This window comes from Rhipicephalus microplus, chromosome X, assembly GCF_043290135.1.
Source record: "Rhipicephalus microplus isolate Deutch F79 chromosome X, USDA_Rmic, whole genome shotgun sequence".
Classification (NCBI taxonomy): Eukaryota; Metazoa; Arthropoda; class Arachnida; order Ixodida; family Ixodidae; genus Rhipicephalus; species Rhipicephalus microplus.
Window position 1 is genome coordinate 171368773 of NC_134710.1, and position 12094 is coordinate 171380866.

At 45.3% G+C, this 12094-nt stretch overlaps 2 protein-coding genes across 2 annotated transcripts in view; one reads left to right on the plus strand and one right to left on the minus strand.

Annotated features, from left to right (window-relative positions):
* LeuRS-m (Leucyl-tRNA synthetase, mitochondrial) overlaps positions 1 to 1148 on the minus strand; it is an 88512-nt gene extending 87364 nt beyond the window's left edge. Inside the window, exons 1-2 of the mRNA XM_037428579.2 lie at positions 989 to 1148; positions 28 to 111 (exon numbers count right to left, since the gene is read on the minus strand). Coding sequence (XP_037284476.2) covers positions 28 to 111; positions 989 to 1069 — 165 coding nt within the window. The 5' untranslated portion in view covers positions 1070 to 1148. The remainder of the gene's footprint in view (positions 1 to 27; positions 112 to 988) is intronic.
* A 186-nt stretch (positions 1149 to 1334) lies between these two features.
* On the plus strand, positions 1335 to 11877 carry LOC119177174 (large ribosomal subunit protein eL13). The gene is made up of 4 exons (XM_037428578.2): positions 1335 to 1463; positions 1669 to 1925; positions 5099 to 5272; positions 11613 to 11877. Exons 2-4 carry the CDS (start codon positions 1680 to 1682, stop codon positions 11835 to 11837), a joined length of 645 nt encoding a protein of 214 aa, XP_037284475.1. The 5' UTR covers positions 1335 to 1463; positions 1669 to 1679; the 3' UTR covers positions 11838 to 11877.
* The last annotated feature ends 217 nt before the right edge of the window (positions 11878 to 12094 follow it).

The following is a 12094-nucleotide window of genomic DNA, read 5'->3' on the forward strand; positions in this document are numbered from 1 at the left end:
AGCTTCTAGACATAACAGCATGCTTACCACATGTTGAGGGGGCACTCGGTTAACCTTGTCCTTCCAAAACTCTTCAACTTTGAGCCTTGTATCGGCATTTATCTTTGGATTCTGGTGAAGAAAAATGATCGATGAAAACCATAAACAAATGTACTAATTTTGGTGGAATTTTTAAACAATATTTTGATATTAACTTTAAAGCAAACCTTGTTTTAGTCTGCAGTTAAACTTGCACAGTCAAACTTTTGTTATATCAAACTTGAATCCAGCAAAAGTATCTTCATGACATCTGATATTCATCAAGCACATACACTGATATTGGCTGAAAGTTGCATGTAAAATAAATGCAAGCATTATGAGCCGACTGAACTCATACTGATTTTGACAGCCTGGGAGCAGCTTGTATCTTGTGCGCACAAAGAGAGCAACGTAGTAACATTAAGTCAGAATGTGCGTGTGCGTCTATTTCAAGTTGATCTTGCTGTCTGTATAACATTTTCTTATTTGCCCAAAAAAAAAAAAAAAGAAGGCAACGGACGAGTTAGAGAGAGATGGGTAGCAGCTGTCGAGGACTCTGCCATTCTTAAGCATGTTTGCTATTTACACACTGTTGAGCCGAACGTGGCCGCGAAACACTTTTTTAAGGACATCATTTTTGCTCCAGATCTATCCTCATCATTTCAGAGGAGAAAAAGCAACCATAGGATTAATGCAATGAAATGTAAACCCACTTTCTTCTCAACCAAATGAAAATGAGAACCACTCCTAAAACTAAATTTTGAGGTTCAGGATGCAAATTTCTTTATCAGCATTTACCAGTATGTAAAAATAAAATAGCAGGTCAAAAAAAAAAAAAAAAACACGGCAAGAAAATGGTGTCGTCTGCTTTTTTGCCCCGTATCGGTATGAAGCTTGCGCGTCGGCTGCTTCCGCCGGCTGCAGAGCATCGGCGAGTAATGCTCATTACATAAATGCAGGGCGCACTTACCCACACTGATGTAAGGCTAAATATGCTTCTAATGTTACGCCTTCTTTGGTTCTTTGCAAGGGCGCGTACAATTATATGCATACTTCAATATCAAAATAGGAAGCATTTAACTCAAGAGAGCACGCTGCAAAAACATGCGCATCGCGCTAAACTGACTCGGCTTGACTCGCTTGCACTAGAAGACAACACAAATACGTACATTGGCTGACCTAAAATTTTTTCTTAAACTTACTCGTTAACTCGCCTATAAAACGTGCGTGGCAAAAATTTAGTCAAATAAAGTCATTTTTATTAACAAAAACAAAAATGGGAAAGTAAAGCGGTAGTTTTTGTGACAAATAATGCAGCGACAGGCACTGTAGTGCTGCGTAACATTTTGCTTCAAAGTTTTGGTATTATCATTTGTCCACGTTATTCCCACAATACCGTTCGGTTCTTCTTTCCTTTTGCACTGGACCGTGGACACCGCCGCACGGTAAGCTTATGTATTGAACTTTCAATCTTGTTCAATCCTAAAATATTATTCCGATCTATTAATATTGCCCTGTCTCGTTAGTTCGTGCGACTGTTGAGTTGTATTGTAAGCAGTATTTTCGAGAGTGTGTTTAGTAGTATGAGAAATTACGTGGCGAAAGCCGCGTCGGGTGCAGTTTGATGGTGTGCATTGTAATCGTGTGCAGGTTCATTCGAGATGGCTCCTAAAAGGAACAATATGGTCCCTAATGGCCATTTCCATAAGGACTGGCAGCGCTATGTGAAGACATGGTTCAATCAGCCGATGAGGAAGAAACGCCGTCATGCGCACCGTGTGAAGCGGGCTCGAGCTATCGCGCCGAGACCCGTCAAGGGAGCTCTCCGACCTGTTATTAGGTGCCCGGGTTTCAAGTACAACACAAAGCAACGCCTGGGCAAAGGTTTTTCTCTTGAGGAGCTCAAGGTAAACACGTGTGCCGTGTATGTCGATAGTGGCCCAATTGTAATCCTTGAAACATCCGGACTCACGAAAACCTCAGAAACTTAAATAATGCTTGTGATCTAGAACTCTCTCTAACACTAAAAGTTGCTTAGACTGAACATTGGTGTATATATATATAGTACTAAATTGCCGCGCTTGTTCAGCATTTCACGTGAAACACTCTTGTTGTAGTGCAACCATTGGTATAGCTCGAATTTAAGCATATGAGTAGTCGTTATGGTGGCGAGTGAATAGGCCCAAATTGTGTCATGATGCTTAGGGTGAAAATGTTGCTCTGCTTGTACCAATTTGTGTATTTACCGAAACTGCTACTCGCACCTCTACTTGCTCTAGGCATGTTGTGCGAGCTTTAGCCTTGTGACCTCCATCGATAAAGCTCACGCAGCAAATGTTGATGTAAATGTTCATCGTACTGTGTATTGCTTCTAAAAAAAAAAAAAGGTGCTGTGATGTCTGCATTATCGTTTTAATGGATTTGGCGCTAGGGAAAGTCTTTAATCAGCTTTGGCCACTTGATGCTGCTTGCAAACCAAATCCCGTACTGTTTGCATCTCGGATGAATGAGTGCCACTACTGGAAACTAATGCCAGCTCCAGTAATTGACAGTTAATTTTTAGAGCACCATAATATGTATAGAAGACTTGCATTCACGTCATGAAACAGCTCTGATGAAGCATCAACATGGGATTTGGGGCGGGCATGAAGTCTGCAGTGGCATAAGAGTTATCAAAATATGATGATCTTAAACGTCATGATCTAAACATTGCGTGGACTTGACTTTTATAAAAATTTGATGTAAATCTATGGTTTCGATGCTCTAAAACTAAAAGTGAGCACATGAGCTGTGGCCAAGCTTCGCTAATGTGAACGCCAGCATGCTGCATCAGAGAACTGGTTCTTTATTTAAATACAGAAAGGTGGTACTATCTTTTGGCATATGTCTATAAATATAAAGGACAACATTTCTGATGACGCATGCTGGCATTCACCTTTGCATAGCTTGGCTACAGCTCATGTGTTCCGTATTACTTCTGGAGCACCTGTACACCCTTTGTTTGGGGTCCTACTCTCTTGACAACTGCTGTAAAATCGGCAAGAATCAATGCATAACTTGCAAGTGACATCAGTTCCTGTCTTCCGTCCACCTTTATCAAGCACATGCGTCTCATAACCGCGCCGTGTTAACGTTCGTGCAGCAGTCGTTTGTTGTAGAGCGCATGTTTTCGTTTGCCTTGCGCGTATAACGGAAGAGAATTGTTCAGGACATTATGCAGCCATCAGTGAAGCAATGTTAACTGCGGAACTGCTTTGTCCAAGCTCATGGTGTTGCACGGAATGGGTGAAAACAGCTTTGCACGAGATCTGGAAACATAACTTCTCTGTTATGAAGTTATGCCCACGCACACATACCTTTTTCAGTCTTGAGGTCCTTCCAGTTTATGTGCGCATGAGCCATGTGCTCTGCTTATCGGACTGCTCTTCTGTGCAGTCGCACGAGTTTGTCATCACCTTTGGCAAACAGTACGTCCCTGCTTCTTGTTCGTTTTTGTCATTTACACAGCTCGTTCGGCAGTATAGTATCACACAAATGAATCGCCACCGGGAGGTACGGTGTTGACAGGACATGCGAGCATTGCACAGCTTGACTCAGTGCCTGCTGCCTCCATGTGCTCTGTGATGGCGGCGCATATGCCGAGATTGTCCCAGAGTTCCACTGTGTGACACACTTGCAAGTTATGTATGGTTTATTGCATTTTTTGCAGCATGTCTTTTTTTATATTCTTAGTTTGGAGCTTTTATCACCTCTTGCTGTTTTTCAATTAGTATGTGTTCTGGTTCAGTTTTGTGCTGTTAGCAGCAGCTGTTAGTAGAATCGCTTTCACATTGAAAGTATTTCGTAAGTTCTCCATGCTATGGTCTACTGTGTAGCAAGATCAGGCCTCCTATGTAGTGGTATAGGGGGCAGAGTTAAACAGAGCAGGTGCCAGTAACCGCAGTAATGATAACTGGCAGCAAGAGGTTTGCATTTCTCTATCTTGTTAATACTGGTGCAATTTAGCCAATGTGCACATGATGGGACATGTGCAAGCTGCATATATCCCTTCCATGCATGAGTCGGCAAATTTATTACCAGCTACATTTTTAGGGTGAAGTGTGGAAACTGAAGTGAAAATGGCAGTATTGTGTGCTGTAATCCAGCAAAACGTGTCCATTATGTCCTTAGTCTGCTCTGTTCAAACTAAGGCAACATCGTGCGAAATGCACCCCCACATGCACTGTTTATAAGGTTTAATTATTAGGTACTGCTGGCCATCACAAATATGAAAAAAGTCTAAATTAATGTTAATGAACAGGCAAAAGGATATAGCACACAGCAATCTTTAAAATAATAAGAGGCAAGGTGCAGCTCTTTGCTGTGGAACATGGCACACTATACCAACTCACGAACATCAATATGTACGAACGAATCTTCAAAGTATAGGGCGATAATGTTGCCGCCTTGCAGATCGAGGCTGAGTGCAAACCCCCTATTAAAAACTGGCATGTTTCAATCGTAAAATAGCCATGGTGTTATTTTTCTGTGCAGTAAAATACACATTCATAGAAACTACAGTGAGGTAATATTAGATTCAGAAAGTTAATGCAATACACTTACACTTTAAGTGTGACCATAGTGGTGTTTGAAACTCAATATTTATCATCAAAATGACATGGAGCCCTGAAAACTTGATTTTGAGCTTAATGTAGCCTGTGTTGTCATCTTGCTACAAGGTTGTAGTAATCTAAGTGAAGCTAATGTAATTTGTTAAATTGCAGGGGTGGGTCTGTTGTAATTTGCCAGAGGTTGGTTGCTATTAAAACTGAGCAAGGAGAGCATCCATTAGATCCACTTATAAAAATGCCTTGTTAGGGGTTTCAAAGTTTGTTTGTTTTTTGCATAAAAGTTGTATAATTCTGGCACAGTTTAAGTAACAGCATCTGTGCAAAGGTTTTATTTTTGTAGAGCTTTTCTCCCTCCTCTGGTAATGCCAATTCGCACAATTCCTGTAATCTATTACAAAAGGCCATCCCCACCATCATTTTTAAAGTGTCTTCACGGTCTACTTAGAATAAAAAAAAATATTATTAACTAGGCTGCAGGTATTGCCAAAAGGGTTGCCAGAACCATTGGCATTGCTGTTGACTACAGGCGCCGCAACAAGAGTGTTGAGAGCTTGCAGCAGAACGTGCAACGCCTTAAGGAGTACCGCTCGAAGCTGATCTTGTTCCCGCGCAAGGCTTCCAAACCTGCCAAGGGTGATGCAACGGTACGTTTCTTTACTGTCTTTGCATGATTTTGCTCATTTACTTGTTTTGGCTTAGTATTGCATTTACAGTCGCTGACAAATTTTTGGGACTCTGAAAATTTGAACTTCTTGAATATTTCGGACGCAACAAATGCTCCGCCAAGGTTCCTATAGCACTAATGCGCTTTTGCGATCGATTCTTCAGATGAATTTATGCCCTGAAGTTTGATTTTCAGGACCAAATCGTTCGTTTTGTGTCGTGCCACTCAATTAGCGAAGCCACCATGTTATATTTATTTATTGGCTTGGTCAAGTTTGGCTTCCAGTGGCTAGTTTTGTTGGCTTCAAGATTGGAAGCGCGTACAGTTTTAGTTTTGGAGGCCGTACCTGGTCTTCCTTGGCTGCAAAATTGTAAGGGATGCAACTTTTCTTCATCAGTCTACCAGATCATCATTATTGCTCCAACCGTCTTTGGGGGGGGGGGGGGGTGTCATTTCGCACATGGTCATTCTGGCTGTGTGTTGCGTTTTGAGCAGTCAGGCCCGTCACATGTTCTCTGCTTTTGTGGTTGCTTAGTAGCGCTGAGCAGTTAGGGTACAGTATCTGGAACCTTTTCTGCCCACTATAGCTACGGTGCTTGGCTACTGACCTGAGACACATCGAGTCATTCGTGGCTGCGGCAGCAGCATTTCAGAGCCACTTAAATGCTGGAAGCTCGCGTACTATGCAATATCAGTGCAGGTTAAAGAGAAAGTCAGACCGTTAAACCGCACCAAATAAGTGAGACGTTGCTTGGCACCATAAAGCCACCAACCAGTTTAACCATTTTTTTCGGACAATTTTGCGGTCCCCGCCAAGTCTGAAGAACAGTCAGCAACTTAATCAACTGAACCATTTCATCTCCTGTAAGATCTTGCATTAAGCTGGAAAGACTAAAAAAAAAGTATTGTTGGCCCCTGATCTATAAGATTGAACAAAAATTCTTTAAGGGGGGAGGCTACCATCGGATACCAACTTTTTTGTTTATTGAGATATCTTAAATGAAATTTTTAGGATAGACTTATAGCAAAAGCATTAGAAGAACTACAAAATTTCATCAAGTTATGTTCACTGGTTTTCAAGTTACAGCAGAATATCAGGGTAGTGCACATGGTTCTCTTATTCCACGCCTGGAGAACTTTCAAAAGGTGCTGGAACTGTGAAATTAACTATGATGATTCCCAGATTGATACTCCAGGGGGTAACAGAGCCCTTTTTTTGAATTTCCTTGCTGAAAAGTTTTAGCAGACCATCAAACTTTGTGTTCGTGATTAGGATATTATCAATCAAATTTTGATTAAATATAATAAATAACACACACAATATATTGAAAAAATGGGCTTGTCACCCCCTCAGAAATTTATTCATGTACATAATAAAAAAAGACTTATGGAAATCCAATGAGTGGTTCCAGAGATATGGCTGGAATAAGCAGCCTCACTAGCCAAAAAAGTCATTTTGAGAAAACGACGTTTGAAAGTTTTGAGCACATAGGCAGTTCTAAAATGAACCTGCAGCGTAACTGGAGGTGTCCTTTGGCACTCTCTTTCTTTGCCGCCTTTCCATCTTCTCTAGGGATCGCTTCTTAGCCTTTTTCAAGCGCAGAGAATCTTTCTCGGCTGCCCGTTGAATGGCCAGGTGTTAGCCCCACTGATGAAGCTAGCTCTTGGGTGGCCCTGTAGCAGCCAGCATTGTATCTTAGCACTGCATCATGCAGTGCTGTCTCCACAGCAATCAGTGACGCATGCTGCTCATGAGGGACCACAGCACAAAGTGAAAGGACTCTGATGCACTCTGTGTCTTTGCTCCCAGGCAGCATTGCAGAAGAGAAGCCTGTGAGATCCTCTCATAAATGGGTAGAAGTGCATCTGCAACATAGCGTGGCAGCTTGTACGAATGCTTCGGAGGTGGAACACCGGTAATCTTGCTGGCATTGTGACGACACCAGGAGTCTGCACCCTCTGGGCACAAGTCGTGGTGCGGCTCCTCATCCGTCGACGTCACATGGTGGTACGATGCCATCACTGCCCGCCGCATTGCAGCCACATCATCGGAATCGTTCCGTAGGGCCCAGCCATAATAATCTGTCAACTTGTCGATGAGGGCCTTTGTCAGCCTGCCCTTCCCTCCCAAAGCCTTGTCACTTTTCTGCACAAGGTTGCGAAGTGCAGTCCCCATCCTCTTCTGAACGTGGTTCAGGCATTCCTCTTTTGAAATGGGGACCAATCCATAAACATTTTCTTGTACAAGGGCAGAGAAGGTGGCACTATCTCCATCAGACACGAGCGTTGTGTAACGGAGGTTGTTCTTCGACAGTGAGCGTGAAAAGAGGATGATAGCTGCCTCAACCTCCATTCTCCCTGATTTAGAGTCGGTGTTTTTCTGGCACACATGATTCTCCAGCCAGCATGCATAGTCTGCGTCTCCAGGCTTTGGCCCTACTTGGCAACCAAGGCACTGATTAGACAGAACAACGGCGTCCAAGATAAGGCCCGTATGGTATTCGATAATTGCCCCGACTCCAATATGGGATGTGTGCCCACGCTTGTGCCGTGTTCCATCATAACAAACTGTTATATCCCTGGTGAAATATTGATCCATTTCTTTGTAAGTGGCTTTTACAGTAGAAGCAGATTCTGCATAGAAATTTTCTACGCATTGTGTCTGCGGTTCCCTGAATTTCTTCAGGTGCTTCTGAAAGCTCTTGTGATAGAGGCCACGATGGGACACGTTCATCGCTGCCCAAAAGTCGTTGAGAGCTGTTTGTCCCTTGCCTATTTGTTTTGTTGCCATAATGGCTCTTACATTCACATCAAAGGCCTTTGTGTCATCCTGACGAGATGAACTCCATGAGCTTGAAACTACTCCACAATGCAAGCATACTAGCTCAAGCTTTGCAGCAAGTCCAAGTTGGGTGCCTCCTCGTACCTTCATCCCAATCACGGTGCACCGGTGGCACGGGGTCCGAGATAGCAGGTCGTCTAGGGCATCCATTTGCACAAGGAAAAATTTTTCGCCTTCACTTGTAGCGGTGGCAGCTTCATGATCGCGCTCCATTGCCTGAAATTTCCGCTCCGTCGCTGGCATAGCGCCAAGTTCTCTTTGCACAGCAGCGCGTTGTTGATCCGCCGCCTCTTTCTCCTCGCACGTCAGGAAACTTGTTCGCAAATGCACAGTTGACGACGCGATCGCACTCGAGGCCGATGAAGGAGAAGATGCGGAAGCCACTGTCAATGAGCACGAGACACCATGCGCACTTGTAACGACGAATTCTTGCACCGGCGGAGCAGGAGTCCCGTTGCTAGGCGCGTCGATGCGACCACTCTCTTGCGTATATGAAGCAGAAGCTGCCCCACAGGTACCGTCGGCGCACGTGCGAGCGGAGAGCCTCGCCGCGCGGACAAGCTTCATAGCTCGCTTCCTTGCACCGAACGATTGTAGCGTCTTCTTTTTCGTTGGGCGCATCGTGAGCGAACACAACAACGGTCTCGTATAGACGGTTGAAAGTCGTTTCGAAGACAGTTGAAACGTGGAGAGTATGCGAACGGCTGCAACGATACACAGAAGCGAGCGGAACACAAAGACGCCGGACGGAGGAGCAGCAGACGAGCAGCCGCATCGGCCGCATTATGCGCAAGAGCGCTACGTCATCGCGCGCAGCAGCCAATGGCAGTCGCGGGCTCCCCCGCGTCCTTGGGGAGCGCGCGCCTCAGCCGCGGGAAACTTGAAAGCTCTCGCGAGCCCTCCAATCATGAGCGGCTTGCTCCTCTCCTGCGCTGCCGCCGGCGATGCAGGGGGCGGGGAAAGAAAGAGAAAGAATTCACAAACAAAACAACACCAAAATGGCGGCGCTCCGTCGAGCGGTCGAGAAGCTGCGATCACGCCAAGTTGGGGTATTTTGAGCGCTCGCACGCCGCTCGTGGGCCGCCGCGGCATGTTCTAAACTTTATTTCAAATGGTTTCGCGACGAATTAGACGTTGATATTTACAGAAAAGGTAGTTTATGACACATACTGCCCGAATATGTGGTTTGCCAAAAATCGACTTTTTCACGATTTTTCGGTTTTCAAAGGCCGCGTCCCCCCTTAAAGGGGCCCTACAAGTTTTTTTTTTTTTTAAGCTTGAGCATCATCAAATCATTTTTTCTACAGATTTAGCGACACACCGTGTACCAAGGCCATTACGCACAATTACATCTATACCCTCTTCTCACCCCTGCCTTGCCTCCTCAACTCATGGCACGCTGCATTTTTGGTGATCGCAGCGCACATGACAGTCTGACCTTCGCCCAGTCATGGCCTCGAAGATGAGCGCCAACAGGTAGCATCCAGTCTCAGAGGCTATGTCCCAGTTCGCCTGGCAGCATGCACGCTATATGCCAACAGAGACAAAGATCGTGATTTATATCTGCTCCCACAAGTGCCACCACACTGCCAGGCGATCTTGTTAGATGCTCCCGTAGGACGACAGTCTGCAAAAACATACAGACAAATGTAAATAAATCGAGAACAATCACTGATAAGCGTAACCTCAATGTTATGTCTTCAGCTGCAGACACGTAGATCATAGCCTTGACTGAACAGGTATGGCGCGACGCTCGCAGCATCGACGAGCTTACAGGGATTCTGCTTGTCGGATGCCTCACAAACATTACATGATGTTGTAGCCTTAGAATCAAGTCACCGATTACTAGATACAGTCGAAACCCGCAGTAACGAAATCGTCGGGGAAACCGAAAAATTTCGTTTTCGTGAGAATTTCGTTGCCGCGAGTATGAGACATAAAAACAGTGATACGGCCAGCAGAACGAAAATTTATTGCCATAAGTCGGTCAACTTACTTTGCCGACCCTTGCCAGGCAACAACTTCAAACTTCTCCCTTGGCACTGGAAAAAGTGGTCCATTGCTACATCGTCGTCACGCGTGCCGAAGAGGGAGCGAAGGGTGTCCAGCGCATCCAAAAGAATCCGCGGGTTGTTTTGGATGCGCTAGCATGTCGTTCTTGCCCGCAGTCTCGCTGTCAGCAGAGTTACGGCTAAAGCAGACGCCGATGACGCGCCGCGCTCGTAGACTGCATGGCCCGGTCGTAGTAATCTGATGGTGCATCCGGTGCGGCCGCTCGTAGTAATATGACCGTGCCGCCGCTTACAGCTTCGTTGCTTGCGACGAAGCACGTCGTCACGAGTGCGCTAGCGCGTCGTTCCTGCCCGCAGTCTCGCTGTCGGCGGAGTGAGGGCTAAAGACGACTGCGATGACGCACCGCGCTCGTAGTAACCTAATCGCGAATTCGCCCACTGCTCCTAACTAAAGTGTAATTATATCTTAAGTGATCACCGAGCCGTGAACACGTCGTGAAGTAGAAATTTTCGAGAACCATGTCCTTGCAACGCACAAGCAGCAGACGACGATCTCCCGGAGCAAGTAACGGACCCAATAAGTGGATCCCTTGAAGTCTTTCTTTGATAGACCGGCTTCACGGGCGAGCTCACAGCTTTTGATCGAATGAGCTCCGCATTCACCGGCAGGGATCTGGCACGGTACTCGCGGACGAAATCCGCCACTTTGTCTTCGGGTTCCGGGTGGACAGCTCGGCGACCGCGAAATGACGTCTTCCTTTCGTTGCACACCAACAGTTAGGATTTTTGGTTGCGTGAGTAGCTGGTGCTTTTCTGAGACATTCCAAACTGCCGCTGTGCCGCCATGTTATCATTCACCTCTGCAAATTCAATAACTTTTTCTTTTAAATGCGGCGGTGAGCTGGCGCCGCGTCCCCGTATTCATGGCTAGTCGCAGAGTAACCTCGACACTCGCTACGAACCACCCGTGCTACGAACACTAAATCAACAAGAAAAGAGAAATGGCGTTGGCCCAAAGAGGCGATGTCGATGCTGATGCCCAAAAAGCATGTGACACTTCTTGTTGCCAGGCGATCACTTGGTTTATGCCAAGGGCCGGTATATAGGTCGAGGGGTGACTTTTCATTGACATTTTTTGGGGGAAAATCTCGGCCTATATTCTGCACTATATGGTATATTGCAGGCTAATAATATCTAATGATTATGGCTTTTTCAATAAGAGTTTCCATCATTTCGCCTTGTATTTTATTGGTCTACAAAAGATCCTTGGGACTTGCTTTACTGGCTAAATGTGTTCATACAAAATCGTCAGAAAGTCGGAGTTTGATATATATCCCCATGATCGACTGTATTATCTCTGTGCATGCGTGGGTATTAGAAAGAGACAAGTATTTATTCATACAAACTTCTTGTGGAATTAATAATGTGCTGGCACCTTCGTGCATTTCCCCTTCCCTTTTATGTAGGAGGAAGAACAGAAGCTTGCAACACAGCTGAAGGGAGTGGTTATGCCACTGAAGAAGACCACTCACCGGGAGAAGCCTCGTGTCCCAACTGAAGAAGAAAGGAAATACTGCGCCTACGTGCACCTGCGGCAAGCAAAGGCCAAGGCACGGCTCTGGGGCAAGCGAGCAAAGAAGGCTCGTGAGGCAGCTGAGAGCATGGAAGCACAGGCTCCAAAGAAGGGCTAGCACAACTTTGTTGATTAACAGTAAAGAAAACTTGTCCACATGGGCTGATCCTTGTGCTATATGTGGAAAATGTGTTTTGGAGTCAGGAATGTCAGTACATTGAAGCCTTCACAGTTGCTGATAAGCTCCTTGCATCACTCCTGCATAGTTACATATCAGAACTTAATTTTTCAGTTCCCATTTGGCGCATCAAATTTAAAGACCTTGCAACGCTATTTCGCATGGTCAGAAAACACGGCCAGTTGGTAGTTGAGGCA